The 15,185-nt window shown below is 37.7% G+C and overlaps 1 protein-coding gene across 3 annotated transcripts in view; it reads right to left on the reverse strand.

The window, feature by feature from the left end:
- The window catches only part of SUGCT (succinyl-CoA:glutarate-CoA transferase), a 768,020-nt gene that overhangs the window by 708,517 nt on the left and 44,318 nt on the right, over positions 1-15,185 (reverse strand). For all 3 annotated transcript variants that reach the window (XM_049642763.1, XM_049642762.1, XM_049642764.1), the window contains exon 6: positions 13,704-13,824. In XM_049642763.1, the coding sequence (XP_049498720.1) occupies positions 13,704-13,824 (121 nt within the window). The remainder of the gene's footprint in view (positions 1-13,703; positions 13,825-15,185) is intronic.

The raw sequence follows: 15,185 nt of genomic DNA on the forward strand, positions 1-15,185 counted from the left end.
AGATTCTCCTCTCTTCCTCTCTCTCTGCCCCTTCCCTGCTTGTGCTCTGTCTGTCTCAAAGTAAATAAATAAACTTTTTAAAAAATAGTAAAAAATTTAAAAATAAATTAAAAAAAAAAAAAGAATTCCCAAGGGAAGCTATTATAATGCTCCTTATACCCAGTAACAACTGAGTATCAGCTATAAAGTGGTATTTGCTATTGAGAAAAGATACTTACTTGGAAATTATGTATATGGAAAAACTTGACCTTTGCATTTGTGTTCAAATAATTGAAAACACATAGGAAATTAGCCAAAACATTTTTATCATTAAATATTATCCTTTAATTCTTAAAAATTTTGAAGACAGGGGCGCCTGGGTGGCGCAGTCGGTTAAGCGTCCGACTTCAGCCAGGTCACGATCTCGCGGTCCGTGAGTTCGAGCCCCGCGTCAGGCTCTGGGCTGATGGCTCGGAGCCTGGAGCCTGTTTCCGACTCTGTGTCTCCCTCTCTCTCTGCCCCTCCCCCGTTCATGCTCTGTCTCTCTCTGTCCCAAAAATAAATAAAAAACGTTGGAAAAAAAAATTTAAAAAAAAATTTAAAAAAAAAAAAAATTTTGAAGACAGATATCTCAGGTCTGCTCTACTTAATATTATTCTTTATTACCTGAAAAACATTTCTTCAACAAAATAGGAGTTAGAGTGTTCAAATGTCTCACCTCAGTTCATCTGAGGCTTCAAATCCAAAAAGAATGCCATTAATTGCCAGAATACCAGTGTAGGTCATGCTGAACTATTATGAAACCAGTCTTGCTGCCCTTAGCTTATCATCCATGAAGGGATGCAACAAGGTAGAGGCAAATAAGACCTTTAGCAAGGGTTTCCCTAGAAGGAGTTGTCAGCAGGCCATGCATTTCACCCCACCAAACTGCCTCCCCTTTCCTTCAAGCCACTTGAGGGACTCTTCAAAAAGAGTATCTGAGATCTTGGCCCTGTTCTGAGAACTGGAAATTACGTAAGGACTTGACACGTGGCCTAAAAACATACCAAAAGCAAGAAGTTATGGTTAAATCAGGTAAAAGCAGCAAAAGTAACAGGTTTGGGAGTAAACTGCACTCCTGCCAATGATGAAGAGAAAGGAGGAGTTTTCCTTATGAGCCAAGTAGACCATCAGCAGAGCACAACTAGCTCATATAAAAGGAATTCTATGGGGCATCTGGGTGGCTCAGCAAGACTTCAGCTCAGGTCATGATCTCACAGTTCATGGGTTCAAAACCAGGGTCGGGCTCTGCACTAACAGTGCAGAGCCTGCTTATGATTCTCTGTCTCCCTCTTTCTCTGCCCCTCCCCGCTCATGTTCGTTCTCATTCTCTCTCTCTCTCTCTCTCTCTCTCTCTCTCCCTTCCTGTCAAAAATAAAAGTATAAGGAATTCTATCCATGAGGGCTGCCTATAGGACCATGTGACCTGAATGGATAGTCTCTATGTACAGAGGACCACAATGAGACAGAGACTAGAGGGGAAGAACTACAGTCTGAGGTCTCAGGATCCTACAAAGCTCCCCGCAAGACAAAGAGCCACCACCTGAGATTCAGGGGAACAGAAGTCTCCAGCACAGGGCTCCAATTACACCAGTCAACTGAAGGCTTTTTGTGGGCTCACCAACTCGGTTCCCTTTCCCTAAGAGGACCTGACTCTGAAGGAATTACAGCAGCTAGCAGTATGGAAGAGAATCATGGAAGAATGAAGAAAATATCACCTCCCAACTCTCTCTCTCTCTCCCTCTCTCTCTCACTCCAGGTTTCCAAAAAGACAGGCCCAAGTTGGGGAAAGGGAAAAGTCATAAATTCCACAAGAGTCTGAAGTTATGATTTTAGATTGAGCTGGACTTTTTAATACTTTACATGAAACAGCAGGAAAAATATTGATAGGACTTGCCTGGGATTTCATCCATGAGCAATGAAAATGAGTCAAGACTGCAGGTTGCAGAGGTAGGGTGGGGGAGAATAAAGTTTCTGCCTATTCTCCACTGAGTCCAACTCGAACAACACATCTGTTATATGTGTGAGGGTAAAAAGAAGTATTTGAAGATAAAAAGGTTATTCCCTTCGGGAATAAAATAAAGGCATAAAGTCACTTTCTGGAGCCAGTCCATGTCTACAGACAAAATATAATCTCAGTCCTCAGCTTTATGGGCTGTGTTTTGAAATCTTGTATTTATGTGCTAAGTTTCTCTTCCCCTGCAGAGATGGTGTCATTATTTGTTTAAATAACGAGTTTGGTATGAAATGGTAAATATGTCAAACCACACTTTTGCTGGGGATCACTGACTATAAAGTTGGACAGATGGCCACAATACTCTGAATTTCTGGAGAAAAAAACACTTCCTGAGAAGACAGGGTGCAACCAAGACATTCATAATTTAGACCAGTAGTTTCCAATTATTTTGACTATAAGGACCCTTTTAATGTCATATCCATATTGATTATTGACCCAATCTAGAAATGATGCTTATTGCCATGTGAATGCCACATGAACTAAACTGGACTACAAATTTTAGAGGTGAAAAAAAAAAAAAAAAGAAAGAAAGAAAGAAAGAAAGAAAGAAAAACAAAAACAAAAACCAAACTTGCCCATTGTTATTCCATTTGACTTAACTCTGAGTCTTTCTCTTCTTTCCTTCCTTCCCTTCTTTCTGCCATCCTCCTCCATCCATTCCTCCCTCCTTTCTTTCCTTCCTTCTTTTTCTCTCCTTCAAAATTTTGATGGATTTACAGTGCAGGCAAACTTCTAATTATTCTTTTCTAAGAGATGTGGTTATGCGGTGAATATGCAGAAAATGATGAGAATATATATATACACACACACAGACTAACTCACTCCGGAAGAATCCAACCGCAGCACTGTTTTGTTTTGTATTGCCGTTGCCATGATATGAATGTTGGATGTAGTTGCTACATGATTTGCCATATCCATTTGGGCTCACCCCTCTCGGCTATCAACTCTGAAGCACTATGGAGGCATGGTGATTTCTTTAGTAATCTACAGAAATTTCATTTTAATAACTACTCTCTGTAACATGAACTGTATTTCAACGTCCAATTTTTTTTTCACTTTTCTGAATGGCTTCATGAAAATATAATTTATACAGCATTAAATCCACCCACCATAAGTACATAAATCAATAGAGTTTTACAACCATCGCCACAATCTAAAAAGTCTCCTCATGCTCATTTGCAGTTAATCCCCTGCTCCCATCTCCAGCTTTAGGCAACCACTGATCTGCTTTCCAGCTTATAAATTTGTCTTTTCCTAGACATTTCACGTAAACGGAATCAGACAATACCTAGTCTTTTGCATCTGGCCTTTTTCATGTAGCTTGATGTTTTCTGAGGTTTACCCATACTGTAGTATGAGTCAATACTACACTCCTTTTGACAGCCGAGTGGATCGCGCTCTTTATCATATGTCTCAAGTCACAGTCAAAGCCAAACCTCATGCCGCTTTTCTCCTATGTCCTTCTTGTGTGCACTAATATGGTTACCATAGATTTTGAACGTTGACCTGTCCTGCATTCCTGGGATGAATCCCACTCGATTGTGATGTATTGTCATTTTATACACTGCTGGATTCAATTTGTTCATATTTTGTGGAGAATTTTTGCTTCCTTGTTCATGAGGGACATTGGTCTTTGGTTTTCTTTTCTTGAAATGTCTTTAGTTTGGAATCAGGGTAATGCTGGCCTCACGAAATGAGTTTGGAAGTATTTCCTGCGTTTCTAATTTCTGGAAGAGGTTGTGTAGAACTGACAGCATTTCTTACTCAGTGTTGGTAAAATTCACCATGAAACCATCTGGGCCTGAAGTTTTCTTTTCTAAAGGGTATTTAACTAAAAATATAATGTCTCTAATAGATATAGCACGATTCACATTAGTTCCTCCTGACTGAGTTTTGGTACTTTGTGTCTTTTAAGGAATTATTCTATTCTATTTTATCTCAATTTTTTAATTCGTGGGCATAGAGTTATTTGTAATATTCTGTTGATATCCTTTCAATGCCTTTGTTGTCAGGAGTGATGGCCCTTCTTTCATTCCTGATACTTTGTATTCCTGACAACTTTGTATCTTCTCTCTTTTTATCTTGGTCAGTATGACTAGAAGTTTATCAGTTGTGTTTTGTTTTTGTTTTTGTTTCTGTTTTTTTGAGTATAGTTGACACACAGTGTTACTTTAGCTTCAGGTGTACCACATAGTGATTGAACTTCTCTATACATTATGCTCACCACAAGTGTAGCTACTTTCTGTCACCATGCAATGCTATTACAATATTGTTGATTATATTCCCTACGCTGTGCCTTTTATTCCCATGACTTACTCATTCCATAACTGGAAGTGTGTATCTCCCACTCCCCTTCACGTATTTTGCCCACCCTTTCCCCACCCCCGGCAACCATCAGTTTGTCCTCTGCATTTCTAAGTCTAATTCTGCTTTTGTTTCTTTATTCATTTGTTTTGTATTTTAGATTCCACATATGAGTGAAATCATATGGTGTTTGTCTTTCTCTGATTTTATTTCACTTAGCATAATACTCGAGTTCCATCCATGATATCACAAATGGCAGAGCTCATCCTTTTTTATGGTTGTGCAATTCAGTGTTCAATATTTATAATGAAGTTCTTTGATGACTTAATCAGTATTTGATTCCTACTTACTTTAAAGATTGTTTTTAATGTAATTTGGATCGTATCCCTCTACTGCTTAAATCTTTCCCAGTATGCCATGGCCCTTGCACCCTTATATAGTGTCTTGTCAAGCATCCTGGTTGTTTTTGGTATTTCAGTCACAGTGGTATTCTCTTAGGCTTTTTAAGGTATCTAGGTCCTTCCTACCTCAGGGCCTTTGCACACGGTGTTCTCACTGCCTGAACTGCTCTTCCCCTTGATCCTTGAATGGCTGGCTCTTACTCATATTTTAGGTCTACTAAATGATAACTCCCCAGAAAAGCCTTTGCTGACCATCCCATTTACACTACGCATCCCCTCCTCTATTAATCTCTGTCACAGTACCTTATTTGATTCTTTCATAATAACACAATTTATTAATACATGCCATAGTATTTTTTTAACTTCTTTATAAAATGTCTCTAACGCTAGGCTGTAAGCTCTCAAAAGGCAGAAATCATGTGTGCATTGTTCAACCTGTACACTCAACACAGCCAGGCAATACAGAAGCTCAAGAAACATGCATTGGAGGGGTGGCTGGGTAGCTCAGTCAGTTGAGCAGCCAACTCTTGATTTCAGCTTGGGTTATAATCCCAGGGCTGTGGGATCGAGCCCCACATCTGGCTCCATGCTGGGTGTGGAGTCTGCTTGAGACTCACTCTCTCTCTCTCTCTCTCCCTCCCTCCCTCCTTCCCTCTCCAAATTTAAACTAAATTTTTTAAAAGCAATATGCTTTGGAGTGGGAGGAGGAAGACAGAAGAAAGTAAGGGAGGGAATTATTTGGGCATTTCTGGATCTTTTGTTATGTCAAATGTAAAAGGGTATACAAGAATAATATAACAAATACACATGCTTATTTGGCAAGCAAGTTGAAGTCTTGTGTCTTGTGTCCCTTCCATGTCCCATATCCCTCCCTTTCTACTCCCCAGGGGTAAGCATTCTCTTAAATTTAGTATTTCTCACTACCATGCAGGTCTTTATATTTTAACCACATTTAAGTGAATTACTAAAAAATATACATGATTTTTATTATTTTAACTCTGCATAAATAGCATCATCCTGCATATCAGTTTTTGTAACTTGCTTTCTTCACTGAATTTTATGTTTGGAAAATGCATCGAATTCATTTCACGTTGTTCTAGCTTATTCTTTCCACTGCTTAATAGTATCCCATTATATTACACACTTATCCATTTTCATATTGAAATACACTTCATCTCATATTTTCACCTTTTGGCTATTAAAAACAATGCTGCTGTGAACATTTTCCATGTCCCCTCATGCACATGTTCAAGACTTTCTACAGGGACATGCCTAAAGGTGAAACTGGAGATCATAGGGTAGACTCATGTACAATCTCAAAGAGCTTGCCAAATTGCTCTCCAACACGGGTATCATTTTCCAACATGGATATCAGTCCTCCAGCAATGTTCATGGATTTCTTTGCTTTATCCACACTTAGTAGTGTCAGACTCTTAAATGTCTTACAATCTCTTCAGTGTGAAATGGAATATTATTTCTGTTTTAATTTGCATTGGTCTAAAAACAACTGAGCCTGAGTAACTTTTTATAGCCAGTCAGGTTTCCTTTTCTGGAGATTGCCTATTTTTCTGCTGAATTGTTTCTTTTTTCTATTTGATTTTAAGGAATTTTTAATATATTCTGGTTATTAATCTTTGGTCCGTTACCTTCTAAGGGTCTGTGATTCATCTTCTTGCTTTTATATGGTGGCTTCTGATGCACAAAAGTTTTTCATTTTAATAAGTAGTGAAGTTTATCAATCTTTTCTTTGTAGTTTATACTTTTCGTATGTTGTCTACAAAATTCTTCCCTGCCCTAAGGTCATAAAGATGCTTTCCTATATTATTTTCTATAAGTTTTAAAGTTTTGCTTTTTATATTTAGGGCATAAATTGACCTCGAACATTATTTTATTATATAGAATAAGCTAAAATTTATTCAATTTTTATCTTTCCCCATAAGGATAATTAATGTTCAACCATCAATTATTGTTTACTCTATTCTTTAATGATTTATAGTATAAGCCCTAAAAAAATATGTTTCCATATATATGCCCACATGTTTCTGAGCTCTCTATTCTGTTCCATTGATGTATTTATTTATCCTTGTACTAATATTATGGGTTGCATGTCTTTATATCTAAAAGGGCAAATCTGCCTACCAGGTTCTTCCTTAAAACTGCCTTAACTATTCTTAGCTCTTAAGTAGAGCCCTCAGACTTTTTCTATTTAAAATTTTAAAATGGGTCTAATTCTCTAAAATATTCTCTTTGATATGAGTCCTGAGGTCCCTCCTGAGTACCTATCCCCAAGAGAAATCCTGTAATCTGTCCATACAAGGACAGAGATTAAGAAAATGCCATGGGAGTTGGGGGGTGGTGCCTGGCTAACTCAGTCAGTAGAGCTTGCAACTCTTGATCTTGGGGTTGCGAGTTAAAGCCCCATGATGGGTGTAGAGATTACTTAAAAATAAAATTTTTGAGAAAAAAATAAGAAGATGCCATTGGGGAATTCACAAAAATCAAAAGGGTACTTTGCAAACCGCTTTCCTAATAATAATAATAATAATAATAATAATAATGATTTATTAAAGGGCAAACAGTGTTCCTACCACAAAATTAGTCTAGTCAATAATATAATGTAATGTTTATCCTTCTAGGAAGAAAAAACAATGAAGTTGATAATAAAAAAAGTAAATATTTTAAAATGTGGTAGAGAGGTATGGCCAACTAATCTTTGACAAAGCAGGAAAGAATATCCAATGAAATGAAGACAGTCTCTTCAGCAAGTGGTACTGGGAAAACTGGACACCGACATACAGAAAAATCAACCTGGACCACTTTCTTGCATCATATACAAAAATAAGCTCCAAATGGATGAAAGACCTCAATGTAAGACAGGAAGCCATCAAAATCCTCGAGGAGAAAGCAGGCAAAAACCTCTTTGACCTTGGCCGCAGCAACTTCTTACTCAACACATCTCTGGAGGCAAGGGAAACAAAAGCAAAAATGAACTATTGGGACCTCATCAAAATTAAAAGCTACTGCACAGCGAAGGAAAAAATCAACAAAACTAAAAGGCAACTGACAGAATGGAAGAAGATATTTGCAAATGACAAATATTTGCAAATGAAGATATTTGCAAATGACAAATATTTGGTTAGTATCCAAAATCTATAAAGAACTTTGATATCAAACTCAACACCCAAAAAACAAATAAGCCAGTGAAGAAATGGGCAAAAGACATGAATAGACACTTCTCCAAAGAAGACATCCAGATGGCCAACCAACACATGAAAAAATGCTCCAGATCACTCATCATCAGGGAAATACAAATCGAAACCACAATGAGATACCACCTCACACCTGTCAGAATGGCCAACATTAACAACTCAGGCAACAACAGATGTTGGTGAGGATGCAGAGAAAGAGGATCTCTTGCATTGTTGGTGGGACTGCAAGGGGGTGCAGCCACTCTGGAAAACAGTATGGAGGTTCCTCAAAAAACTAAAAATAGAACTACCCTACGACCCAGCAATTGCACTACTAGGTACTTATCCAAGGGATACAGGTATGCTGTTTCAAAGGGACACATGCACCCCAATATTTGTAGCAGCACTATCAACCATAGCCAAAGTATGGAAAGAACCCAAATGGCCATCGATAGATAAATGGATAAAGAAGATGTGGTATATATATACAATGGAGTATTATTCAGCAATCAAAAAGAATGAAATCTTGCCATTTGCAACTACATGGATGGAACAAGAGGGTATTATGCTAAGCGAAATTAGTCAAAGACAAATATCATATGACTTCACTCATATGAGGACTTTAAGAGACAAAACAGATAAACATAAGGGAAGGGAAGCAAAAATAATTAAAAAAAACAGGGAGGGGGACAAAACATAAGAGACTCTTAAATATAGAGAATAAACAGAGGGTTACTAGAGGGGTTGTGGGAAGGGGGAGATGGGCTATATGAGTAAGGCACATTAAGAAATCTACTCTTGAAATCATTGTTGCACCATATGCTAACTAACTTGAATGTAAATTTAAAAAATAAATAAAATTAAAAAATAAAATAAAACAGGGGTGCCTGGGTGGTTCAGTCAGGTAAGAGTCTGACTTCGGCTCAGGTCAGGATCTCGCAGTTCACGAGTTCGAGCCCCGCATTGGGCTTCACTGACAGCTCAGAGCCTGGAACCTGCTTCGGATTCTGTGTCTCCCTCTCTCTCTGCCCCTCCCCAGCTCATACTCTCTCTCTCAATAATAAATAAAACATTAAAAATAATTAAAAATAAATAAAATAAATCCTAGCTCTGAAAAAAAATAAAATAAAATAAAATAAAATAAAATAAAATGTGGTAGAGAGGATTTTTAATACTAAATTTTTATAATTAATAACATGCTCAGAAGATGCAAAGGAAAACAGGTACAACCTAAAATTAAAGTGTTAATGGGGCGTCTGGGTGGCTCAGCCGGTTAAGTGTCCGACTTTGGCTCAGGTCATGATCTCACAGTTTGTGGGTTTGAGCCCCACATCAGGCTCTGTGCTGACAGCTCAGAGCCTGGAGCCTGCTTCGGATTCTGTGTCTCCCTCTCTCTCTGTTCCTCCCCCGCTCATGCTCTGTCTCCCTCTCTCCTTCAAAAACAAATTAAAAAAAAAAAAAAACATTAAAATTAAAGTGTTAAGGGAAGTATTATACTTATACAAGTATACAGAAGTAGAGAATGGTCACTTAAAACAAAAACTTAAAAAATATAAATAATGTACTTTAAGAGATTTTTCTCTACCCACTGGTACAAAGGAAACACTAGTTTTCTCAAAAAGTAATTCCTGGGGCACCTGGGTGGCTCAGGTGGTTAAGTGTTCGATTTTGGCTCAGGTCAAGATCTTGCAGTACGTGAGTTTCAGCCCCGCGTCGGGCTTTGTGCTGACAGCTCAGAGCCTGAAGCCTGTTTCGGATTCTGTGCTTCCTTCTGTCCCTGCCCCTCCCCCACTTGCACTCTGTCTCTCTGTCTCTCTCTCTCTCTCTGTCTCTCTCTCTCTCTCAAAAATAAAGATTAAAAAAAAAATTTTTTTTTAAGTAATTCCTAGTGGCTTATAGCTTTTTAAACACTGCCCCCTAATGTTCACACTCTGAAATGATAAGAGGACCTCGCTAACAAAAATAATCTGGTCCTTCCTCCCCTGTGATCAGTCTAGCATTTTTGTCCTGCAGACCAGATTTCACATACTGAGGCAATCTCAACCACACAACTGTCAGAGTGCATTAAAGTAAATCTCTCAACCATTCTAAGATTACTCTCATCAGCAATAAGGCCAACATGTGAGTGAGAACAGACTATTTGGGCTTGGACAGCACTGACAGAACAGCAATGCCACTGGGAAACATCAGGAAAGTCTAGGATCCCAATCATAACATGTGCAACTTTAGACTGATCTAATCAGTCTTATTAAAAAATATCAAAAACAAACACTGATTACCAAGAATATCAAACTTTTAAAAAAGAGATGACCCTTAACTTTATATACACAAATTCATGACTCATAAATGACCTTTGCTTCCAAAAGAATCTGTTGAAATTTAAACTCCCTGATGAGCAAACTTGTTCATGACTTCCACCACTGAAAATATGATTAACAACAAATGAAAGAGAAGAGCAAGGATATGTTATTCTCAAGTCAAGCTGTTCGGTGTCTTATGGTCGCAAAGTCCGTGTCATTACTTAACAATGATATATGTCTAAGTTTGGAAAGCATAGGGCACTTAATATTTAGTCAAGAGGCCTGAGTTTTAAACCCATCTGCCATTAAATATCTGTATGACCAGAGGTCCTTAAGATGTTCTGGACCTGTTTCCTTATCAGGAAATAAAGGAGAATGCACTGTATGGATGTTATTCTAATGATTGGCAGGAGATGGGGATGTAAAGGATTACAGAATTATGGAAGGTATTTTTCCAGACTACAAATGCTTTTCCCCATCACTTCTTTATTTCCCCATCTGTAACACTGAAAAGAATATGAAATCCCCATTCTCCCCATAGCTGAGAATTTCTGAATTATATAGTCTATCTCCAAGGCCCTTTGCCACACCAAAATGTTAACACGGGATCTGAGAACTGGAAGAAAACACAGAGATTCTCTAATCACAAGCCAAGGCCCAGAAGAACTCTTGGCTCTAAACATTTAGTTATAGTATGTGGAACTTTGAGAACTGTGAGGCTCCCCATGTGGATTATTAGCATTTTATTAGGCTGAGGGATATGATAAAATACATTATTATTCCCAAACTTTACCCCTCTTGAAATCCACACCTTGCCATGTGACTCTGTAGTTCCTGCCACGTAGAGTAGAATATATTTCGATCACACATTGGTAGTGGCCTTTGGCCATATGACTTTCCTTGACCAAAGTAAAGTAAGCAAATCAGATGCGAGCACATGCTTTAAATGTGCTTGTGAAGTTGGGCTTGTTCTCTGTACGCTTGCCTTTCACTATGAGAAGATGCATTTGGTAGCCACTGATCCAAGGAGTATAAGAGACATGGAGAACAGGCCAGGCGCCCAACATAAAACTTGGAGCCCAATCTAACCAGTCATAGATCAGCCAAATCGCAGCCAACCCAAATTCATGAGAATGAGAAATAAAGACTTACTGTCATATGAGGTTTTGCATTTGCCAATTACATAGCATTTTTATGATAACAGGATAATTCAGAAGATAATATTTTACCTATTTTAATAATTCAGACTTCAACATTTCCATTGGACTGTGATATTTTAGGGAAAAATCTTTCCCTCTCTCGGACACATATAAATATTGTCATACAGATACAAAAACAAAAGTGTGATTACAGGTCTATAAAATAGCACATCTAAGAAAGACTATGTACAGACTCTGTCTCTCATGCTGATTCAGTAGAGAAGTTAATGATCATTGGGCCCTTCATCCTCTCTAATATGTCAAACATTGCAGTTATAGCCTAATTTATATGAAAATAGCACCACAAAACTATACCATGAAAAGCACTATTTTTACTAAAGCAATATGTCATAGTCAAAGTATTATTGTATCCCAAGTAACCCGAATGCATAGAAACAGAAGTATTTTGGTTATTACTTTATGACTAACAGATATCTTTAATCCTATCACTCTTCAACTACCTCTACCATGACTACTCTAATTCAGGCCACCAACATCTCTAGCCTGGACTAGTTCAATAGCTTCACAATTGTTCTTCCACTTCTACCCTTGTCTTCTACAATCTTTTTCTCAACACAGTAGCTAAACTCATCCTTTAAAAAAAAAATGTCACATCATATCATTCTTCTGCTCAAAACACTCCATTGGCTTATTCACTTATTCAAAATAAAAGTCAAACTCCTTCAGTAAGAGTCACCCTGAACTCTTCATGATCGTGCTAACCAACATCTCCCTGATTTTCTTCCTATTACATTCCTCTTGGCTCACTCTGCCTTGCTGGTCCTCAAACATGCCCAGCACATTCCTGCCTCAGGTCCTTTGCACTTGCTGTTTTATTTTTATTTTTTTTATGTTTATTTATTTCTGAGACAGAGAGAGACAGAGCATGAGTGGGAGAGGGGCAGAGAGAGAGAGGGAGACACAGAATCTGAAGCAGGCTCCAGGCTCTGAGCTGTCAGCACAGCTCACAAACTGTGAGATCATGACCTGAGCCAAAGTCGGTCGCTCAACCCACTGAGCCAACCAGGTGCCCCTGCACTTGCTGTTTTTCTTTCCTGAAACCATCTTTGCCAATATCTACATGATTCACTCCTTTACTTCATCCAGGTCTCTGCTCAAATGTCACCTTATCAAGGGAAACTTCTCTTACTTCCAAGCATAAAATAGCTCCTCCTTACCTCATCCCCCTCGCCGTACTTTACTTCTCTTTTGCCCTTATCACTACTGGGTTCAATTATAAAAGACAAAAACAAAAGAATGTTTTTGTTTCTGTATTTACTACCTATCTCCCTAACCTATAATGCAAACCTCAATGAAAGTATAAATATGTGTTATTCAGTGCTACATCCCAGGACCTTAGAATACTGCCTGGCAGATCATAGGCCTGCAGTAAATATTTAGAAGATGAATGAATAAAGACTGAAAATATTAAGAAAGTTTTCTGACAAAAACTATCAATGTAACTTGGAATTTTCAGAGCCACCTCTCTATATTGCATCCCTAATTAATACACAATTGCTTATAAAATAGAAAACTTAACTAATATAATGACTTTTTTCTTTTGGACCTAAAGACACACATGCACACACACGCGCACGCACACACACACACACACACACACACACACACACACAATGTTCACCAGCTCAACAATCTGGAAGACTATATATAAAGCACTCTTTTCCTTCACCTGGCTTAACGCTTTTGAATATATTAAAGGGATATGTTGGGATCCTGTGCTATCTTTTTTTTTTAATGTTTTTATTTTTATTTTGAGACAGAGAGAGACAGAGCATGAACAGGGGAGGGGGAGACACAGAATCTGAAGCAGGCTCCAGGCTCTGAGCTGTCAGCACACAGCCCGACACGGGGCTCTAACTCACAGTGTGAGATCATGACCTGAGCTGAAGTCAGACACTCAACCAACTGAGCCACCCAGGCACCCCGAGACCCTGTGCTATCTTAAAGCCAACTAATATTTCACCTATATTTCTATGTATTAATTAATAACAGTACTTCGTAAATGTTTGTAGAATATCAGTAGAAAAATGGGCAAAAAACTACAGACATACAATACAAGAAGAAATACAAACAGCCAATCAAAGCATGAAAATCTTCATTTAGGTTAATGTTCTTTAACAATGAGTTGGGGGTGAGGGCAAGGGAGAACGGAATCACTTTAGGAAAGCCAACACTAGCAAGAGGTTTCTTACGTACATAAAGAAACCCAATAACTGAAAAGTCTACTCACTGGGGAGGGTGTGGGGTACAGATACCTGTGATGGAACAATAGATGATGTGAGGAGCAATCTTGTCTATATCTTCATATCCTAGGCCCATTTCAGACAGTTTGCCAGGGACATAGTTTTCCACAAACACATCACAAACAGCTGCAAGCTGAGGAAAGAGGTGAAGATGAGTCAGACTTCTTCAGGGACCTTCCAGACTTTCAACAAGCCCCCACATGACACAATTCTAATTTCAGTAAACACAGTTGATCTTCACTTTGTAATAGTCCAGAAAAACAACAAGAAAAGTAGAATTACAAAGTAGAATTAAATAAACACAAAGGCTCTGGTCAACTACTTGAGATATTACTGCCAATAAAACAATGGCCATTAAAATATTCGGTAAGTACTGTGGCGTTAAGTGGATTCTGCTTATGTTAAATATAAGAAATATCTAGGTTACTTGGTCCCAACATATTCTCAGAAGTTTCGGTAGGAAAGGTAAAATATATGTATAAAAATATATGAAAAACACCTTCTAAACCCTTTATAAAAAACTAAATATGATGTTTTTTGCTATTCATCATGGTCACTATGTAATGTTTGTTCCTCATTACAACCTGAACATATAGGTGTTTAATACATGTAAACATGATTCAGAAATGTCTTCATACTTTTCAGATGCTTCCTTTCCAAAGAGTTCTAAATGTATTTAATGAATCATTTAAATATATATATTCATATTAATATAATATATACATATATACATATATATAATATATATAAATATGCATATTAAACCATAGCTCAGTGAATCAGTAAGTCAGAAACAAGACCCAGATTTTGATTCCCAGATCACTGCAATCTGAATTAGAGGGCAATGAACCACTGTAAACCTTAACCTTAAATTTTCAAAATTTCAATTGTGACTACACATCTTTTAAGGTATGTTTTAAAGTCATCCAAAAATTATACTATTTCACCCAGAGAAATTCATTACAGTAATCCTTTTTTTTAAAGAATTTATTTTTAAGTAATCTCTATACCCAACGTGGGGCTCGAACCTACAATCCCAAGATCAAGAATCACATACTCCACCAGCCAGGTGCCCCCATTACAGTAATTCTTGAACATATTCAAGTGCCTAATAACTATTCAACAATTTTTTTAATTGCCATGGTGACATAGACTTAAATATATCCACGCATACAAACTAATGTAATAGAGTAAGACTCTAGATAAAAGATGGGCAAACTTTTTCCATAAAAGGTCAAATAGTAAATATTTCAGCCTTTGAAGGCCACATACATTCCCTGTCAGATACTCTTCTTTATTTTCCTTCAGCAATCTTTAAAAATGTAAAATCGATTCTTAGTCCAAGGACCATACAGAAACAAACCTGATATGACCCACATTATCTACAAACCTCTGCTCTAGATTAAAAAGACCGAATTAGCATCAACTTTAGATGGAAACATGTAAATAAACTGAATGCCTATATGTTACTGTGTCACTGAGTTTGGAATATAT

This window comes from Panthera uncia, chromosome A2 (genome assembly GCF_023721935.1).
Source record: "Panthera uncia isolate 11264 chromosome A2, Puncia_PCG_1.0, whole genome shotgun sequence".
NCBI lineage: Eukaryota > Metazoa > Chordata > Mammalia > Carnivora > Felidae > Panthera > Panthera uncia.